The sequence below is a fragment of the Aristolochia californica genome, unplaced genomic scaffold, assembly GCF_029961685.1.
Source record: "Aristolochia californica isolate CCGP_79_NKW_82.1479 unplaced genomic scaffold, dmAriCali1.0.hap1 SCAF_2, whole genome shotgun sequence".
NCBI classification, from domain to species: Eukaryota; Viridiplantae; Streptophyta; class Magnoliopsida; order Piperales; family Aristolochiaceae; genus Aristolochia; species Aristolochia californica.
In genome coordinates, this window is record NW_027181881.1 from 11,075,970 (window position 1) to 11,082,443 (window position 6,474).

Sequence of the window (6,474 nt, forward strand, 5' to 3'; positions counted from 1 at the left end):
ATGACACCATATGCATCAGTGGCCAAACTAGTAGCAAATGTGCTCAGCATACCAAGAGCTGCCATTGCAATGCCATACATGGCAGCAAGGCTAAAGATGGCAAAAATTCTGATAGGAATCCCAAAAATTATATCAGTTGTAATCTGCATCCTAGGTACAAGTTGATATAGTGTGTCTACCATAGTTTTACACTTGCTTACAGTGTATTCCTTGTTCATTGCACACCAGACAAAATCACTTACTGACTGCACAGGCACATGTAGAAGCAAGTTGTTAAGCACCTATCCAATACATACCAAAAGATTGATTTGTTTGGTAGCGAAAAGCCAAGTACTTAACCCAGGACTATAACAATATATCCACCATTACGAGCTGACAACCACGACGACTTAACACATAGTGACGAAGTCGACTATTACATGGTCACTTGCATCTGGGTCGACACAATTGCCTATGATAAGATTCGAACTCACAACGTGGTGCCCACTCTGATATCAAATGTTAAGCACCTAGCCAATACATACCAAAAGACCAATCTGTTTGGTAGAGGAAAGCCAAATACTTACCCCAGAACCATAACAATATTGTGGTGCCCACCATCTCTCTAAATAGCTTCAGCCCATGGCCTGGGTGTTGCCTTGTAAATATCCAGCAATCATCACTTTCCCTTTTTCAACATAACCTCTTTTTATAGAATTCCAAGACTCCACCTCTTTTGTATTGTTATAGACTCCATTGCATCTAGAGTCATGGCTAGACACAATACTTAGGTGGGGTCACTTTCAAATAAGGTTAAGGGTTGGGTCTAATGTTATTTTTAGTTATGTGTTGAGCTCGTCATGGTGGTTTGAGTCAAGCTTTGGGAAATGGTTAGGGTGGTTAGCGTCAGACTTTGGGAAATGGTGGTTAGCGTTAGACTTTGGGAAGAGTATGGTTGGGGAAATGAAGGGACGTCATGGGAAGATAATAGCTTGGGAAATGAGTGAACGTCATGGGAAAATGTGGGGCTTGGGCAGTGTAACGTCATGATCCTTCTTGTTATGAGAAGGAAGGTAGTCTATATTTAATCAAGCTTTGATCAATAGAATTAGTACAAGGTCGGATTCTCCCTTCTAGCCGAGTTCCAAGGTGACTTCCCTTCACAAGCTCAGTTATTCATCCTCTCGTATTACACTATTGGTCGACCAAAGAATTCCAAGTTTCCTTCAACGACACACGTCAACCTGGAAGGTAGGAGTGATCGTCGGGTGACTCGATCTATGGCGAGGGAACCTAACATCATGGTATCAGACAGGACCACCATCTGCGATTCCTCTTCCCCTACGGATGTGAGTAATCAGGTGGATACACTCCGAATGGAGACACAACATTCTATAGCTTATGTTAGCATAGAACTCATTGATCTGCTGGACTCCTTCCAGCAATTTGTTCTTCGAATGGAGGAGTTTATGACATGGGCCACTGCCCCTCCTGGTTACCCACATCACCAGCACCAGCAGCCACCTTCCCCGCCACCACCAATGGCTCCTCTGCGCCCAGCCCACCCTGTTCCAGGAGGACTTCACGCCAACAGCCCTTCAACAATGCCCATGTACACTAAGCTGGACTTTCCTCCTTATGACGGGTCCATTGACCCTCTGATTTGGTTTCAACGGTGTGACCAATTTTTTTTGAACCAACGAACCTAGCTAGAGGACAGGTTCCGTTAGCAACATTTCACATGCTAGATGAAGCCAACCTATGGTATCATCAATTTAAGTCTGAGCATCCGGTGCATGATTGTATGTTGAGGTTCTCCCCCCCCTCTGGGGGATTTGGTCAATCAGAAATAGATAGGTTCCATTGAGACCTACCAAAAACAATTTCAGGAACGACTTGCCCGAGCTAGTCCATATGTGCGCTCTGATCAATATGTTAATATGTTTACTGCTGTCTTAGTGGAGGCACTTTGCCTCGAGGTGGAATTGCATGACCCCCCTTCTTTGGCCCATGCCATGAATTTGGCACGCACGTTGGATGCCAAACAACGAATTTTGAAAGACTCTATGGAGCGTCACCTACCATGGCCTGGCTGAGCAACTACTGGAAACTCCTACAGCCACAACTCCCCTATGCGCCAAGGGACAAATCCTACTCAGACCACAGAGCTTTCCCGGTCCACTCCCCCACCACAATACATTAAGTGCCTGTCCAAATCAGAAATGGAGCAGCGCAAGACACTTATGCAAGCGGCTCTTTTGGTTGGAAGTAGAAGATCCAAAGGAGGACTCCCCACCACCAAATGAAGAAACCCCTGAGGAGGAAGAACCGGCCATTTCCATCCATGCCATGACTAGATTACACAACACCAACACTTTGCAAGTACATGTGGGCATTCAAAACTTCCGGTTACTTGCCTTGGTGGATTCGGGTAGCACCCACAATTTTCTGAGCCAAACATCGGGCACCCATTTGGGATTAGCAATTCTGCAGAATTCTGGACTCTCCATTTCAATAGGTAATGGGGAAAAGCTCACCAGCATTGGTCTCTGTTCAGCAGTGCAGTTTGTTATTGAGGGCCACCACTTTGGAGTGGATTTCTTGGTTATTCCATTGGTTGGGTTTGATCTCGTCTTGGGCATTAAGTCGCTCCAACAGTTGGGTTTGATATTGTGGGATTTCACTTCATTAACCATGGGTTTCACTTTGGGCCAGCACCACATCACCCTTCATGGGACTCATGCCCCTTCGTTGTGTGCACTCCACCACCTTCAAGTGGCTGATTCCGATCACAGTCACTTACACTCTCTCATTGTAGAATTTGGGGATTTATTTATGGGGACACAATCACTCCCTCCTATCTGTAACTGTGACCACTGGATTCGTCTGAAGATGGGAACGAAGCCGGTAGAGGTAAGACCATATCATTATCCACATTTTCAAAAAGATGAAATTGAACACCAATGCCACCAAATGCTCGAGCAAGGCCTCATCCAAGCCAGCAGATCTCCCTTTGTGTCTCCAGTGCTCTTAGTGAAGAAAAAGGATCATACTTGGTGTTTTTTTGTCGATTACAGAGAATTAAATGCACACACCATCAAGGATAAATTCCCCATTCCAATGGTTGATGAGCTTTTGGATGAACTACATGGCGCCAAATTCTTTACCAAGTTGTATTTGCGCTCCGGTACCATCAGATTCGTGTCTACCTTGTAGACGTGGAAAAGACCGACTTCCGCACCCAAAATGGCCATTTCGAGTTTCTGGTCATGCCATTTGGGCTTTCCAACGCCCCCTCCACTTTTCAGATGCTCATGAATGAGGTATTTTGACCCCTTTTACAGAAATTTTTATTGGTTTTCTTCGGTGATATTTTGATCTACATCTCTACCTGGGAAGGCCACCTACAACCCTTGCGTTCCGTATTCCACATATTGCGTGCTCATCACTTATTTCTCAAGCATTCGAAATGCTCTTTCGGAGACCCGGAGGTCGCTTATTTGGGACATGTTATTTTAGCCTCTGGCATCAAGGTTAATAGTACTAAAATTCAGGCCATTATTGATTGGCCTTCTCCTCAATCAGTAACTGCATTAATGGGCTTCTTGGGCTTCTCGGGCTACTATCGCAAATTTATACTAGACTATGGCCAAATAGCAGCTCCACTGACAAGTTTGCTGAAAAAGCATTCTTTCATGTGGTCTGAGGCCGCATCTTCCTCCTTTGTACAACTCAAGCACGCCTTAGCGTCAGCACCAGTGCTCCATCGTCCTAAATTTGAGGATCTCTTTATTATTGAATGTGATGCGTCTAGGGGCAGCATCAACATGGTATTACAACAGCAGGGTAATCCTATTGCTTATTTCAATAGACAACTGGCTATACATCTTCACAAATTGGAGGCTTATGAGCGAGAACTTATTGGCTTAGCTAAAGCCATTCAGCATTGGAGACCATATCTGTGGGGCCACCAATTCCATATTCGAACTAACCATTGCAGCCTGAAGTACTTATTGGAGCAACGTATTACCACTTCATCCCAGTAGCACTGGCTCAGCAAATTAATGGGGTTCAATTTTCGGGTGGAGTTCAAATCAGGCCAACTCAATCGAGGTGCCGACGCCCTATCACGTAGAGATATACCAGCACCACAACTCAATGCCATCAGTCAACCTCGGTACTTGTTGATAGATTCAATTCAGAATGAAATTCAAAAAACACCGGACCTCCTCGCCTTATTGAACAGCATAGAACAGTAGGCCATGGACAACAACTGGACCATCCAGGACCGCCTCATTTTGTATAAGCAATGGCTTTATCTTCCTGCCACCTCGGCCTTACTGCCCACCATCCTTTCCACATATCATGACAGTACCCATGAAGGACAGCAAAAGACTTATGTCCACCTTAGGCATGACTTTTATTGGAAAGGAATGAAAAGAATAGTAGCTGACTATGTCTCCGTCTGTCAAGTCTGCCAACGCAACAAAACAGAAACTTTAAGCCCAGCAGGCTTAGTCCACCCACTTCAGCTCCCTACTCAGATTTGGGCCGATGTCTCCATGGACTTCATTGAGGCTCTTCCAAAATCTTTGGGTAAATCTCTCATATTAGTGGTGGTGGATCATTTCTCAAAGTATGGGTATTTTATTTCCCTATCACATCCATATACAGCTTGCCACATTGCTCAAATTTTCATGGATCACATTGTCCAACTCCACGGCCTTCTGGAATCCATCACCAGTGACAAAGATGCCATTTTTATGAGTAACTTCTGGAAGGAGCTTTTCAAGCTACAAGGAACCAAGTTGGCTTTCTCCTCAACTTACCTCCCCCAGACAGATGGGCTAACCGAGGTAGTCAACCGTACTCTCAAAATGTATTTGCTTTGCTTGGCGGGCGATCATCCCAAAACTTGGGTCTGTTGGCTTGCATGGGCTGAATTTTGCTACTATACTTCCTATCACACCACGCTCAAGACCACTCCCTTCCAGGTGGTTTATGGTCGAGAAGCCCCTCGACTTGTCTATTATATTGCTGGTTCTACTCGGGTTACTGCTATTGATCAGGCATTGGAGGAACGAGACCGCATGATTGCCTAGGTTCGAGCGAACTTACAACAGGCTCAAGCACTCATGAAGAATACTTATGACAAGAGCCACCATGACCAATCTTATGCTCTCGGTGACTATGTGTGGCTGCGTCTTCATAAGTATTGCCAATTGTCCCTCTCTGCGTCCTAGCGCCACAAACTCTCACCCAAGTACTATGGCCCATTCTAGGTCATGGAGCACATCGGCAGCATGGCTTACCATCTCCAGCTACCTCCCGATGCCCAAATTCATGATGTCTTCCATGTATCACTGATAAAGCCTTTCAAGGGTGATTCACTGATGTTGCACACTCCTCTGCTGACCCTTCATGATGGTCACGTCTTACCATCTCTAGCCCGGGTCTTTCAGGCTCACCGCGTCAAGGATATTTGGGAAATCTTAGTTCAGTGGGCGGAGATGGATCCGGTGGAATCCTCGTGGGAACCATTGACGGAATTGCAGGCCCTCTACCCCAACTTTGAGCTTGAGGACAAGCTCTTTCTCTAGGAGGGCAGTGATGTTATAGACTCCATTGCATCTAGAGTCATGGTTAGATGCAGAACTTAGGTGGGCTCAGTTTCAAATAAGGTTAAGGGTTGGGTCTAATGTAATTTTTAGTTATGTGTTGGGCTCGTCATGGTGGTTTCAGTCAACCTTTGGGAAATGGCGGTTAGTGTCAGACTTTGGGAAGAGTATGGTTGGGGAAATGAAAGGACGTCATGGGAAGAGAATAGCTTGAGGACAAGCTCTTTCTCCAAGTACTTAACCCAGGACCATAAAAATATCATGGCACCCACGGCCTGGGTGTCTGCCTTGTAAATATCCTACAATCATCACATTCCCCTTTTCAACATAACCTCTTTTTATAGAATTCCAAGACTCCACGTCTTTTGTAGGCCTTTCATCAAATATATGATTTGCCTTCTACAAGAGATTGGTTATTTGAACTGTGGTCTGATTGACCTTCAATACTATTGGAACAGATTGACCTTCAATACTCCTGGAACAGTGTGCAGTACTGGAAAAAAATTGACTAATAGCATGACCTACCAAGCAACAATATCTCGTGTAAGCATTAATTCGATCAGCTCCCTTGCAGACTCCATATTACCCCACTTTGCATAACCTTCCCCAAACTCAAAGTCAAATACCTCCATCGTTGTCTCTTCCAACACAGCCGATATCACCAATGCTGGCAAATCAACCATTTCCTCTATTCGTGCATCTTTCCCTGGTTGTTTTCTTAGTAAAACCTCCAGTAATATTATCCCAAAAGCTTAAGCATTTGTCATAGAATTTTATTTCTTCATCATGTGCAGCTCCAGCACCTTGAATCCATCAGTCTTTGCTGCTACCACCATCTCGTCGGCCACGGCAGGGACCAACAGCTTGTCGAGACTAA

The 6,474-nt window shown here is 45.0% G+C and overlaps 2 protein-coding genes across 2 annotated transcripts; both read left to right on the forward strand.

Annotated features, from left to right (window-relative positions):
• The first annotated feature begins 1,259 nt into the window (after positions 1-1,259).
• LOC137954868 (uncharacterized) lies at positions 1,260-4,025 on the forward strand. Its single transcript, XM_068801769.1, has 4 exons — positions 1,260-1,654; positions 2,211-2,892; positions 3,177-3,302; positions 3,441-4,025. Exons 1-4 carry the CDS (start codon positions 1,260-1,262, stop codon positions 4,023-4,025), a joined length of 1,788 nt encoding a protein of 595 aa, XP_068657870.1.
• A 1,239-nt stretch (positions 4,026-5,264) lies between these two features.
• Positions 5,265-5,579, forward strand: LOC137954869 (uncharacterized). Its single transcript, XM_068801771.1, has one exon. The coding sequence runs from the start codon at positions 5,265-5,267 to the stop codon at positions 5,577-5,579; it is 315 nt and encodes a 104-aa protein (XP_068657872.1).
• The last annotated feature ends 895 nt before the right edge of the window (positions 5,580-6,474 follow it).

Excerpts from the sequence above, each read along its gene's own strand:
- LOC137954869 (XM_068801771.1), top strand. The coding sequence starts at position 5,265 with ATGGAGCACATCGGCAGCATGGCTTACCATCTCCAGCTACCTCCCGAT.
- LOC137954868 (XM_068801769.1), top strand. The coding sequence starts at position 1,260 with ATGGCGAGGGAACCTAACATCATGGTATCAGACAGGACCACCATCTGC. Across the intron at positions 1,655-2,210 it reads CCTCTGATTTGGTTTCAACG|CGCAAGACACTTATGCAAGC; the intron begins GTGTGACCAATT and ends GAAATGGAGCAG. Across the intron at positions 3,303-3,440 it reads TTCAGATGCTCATGAATGAG|CATTCGAAATGCTCTTTCGG; the intron begins GTATTTTGACCC and ends TTATTTCTCAAG.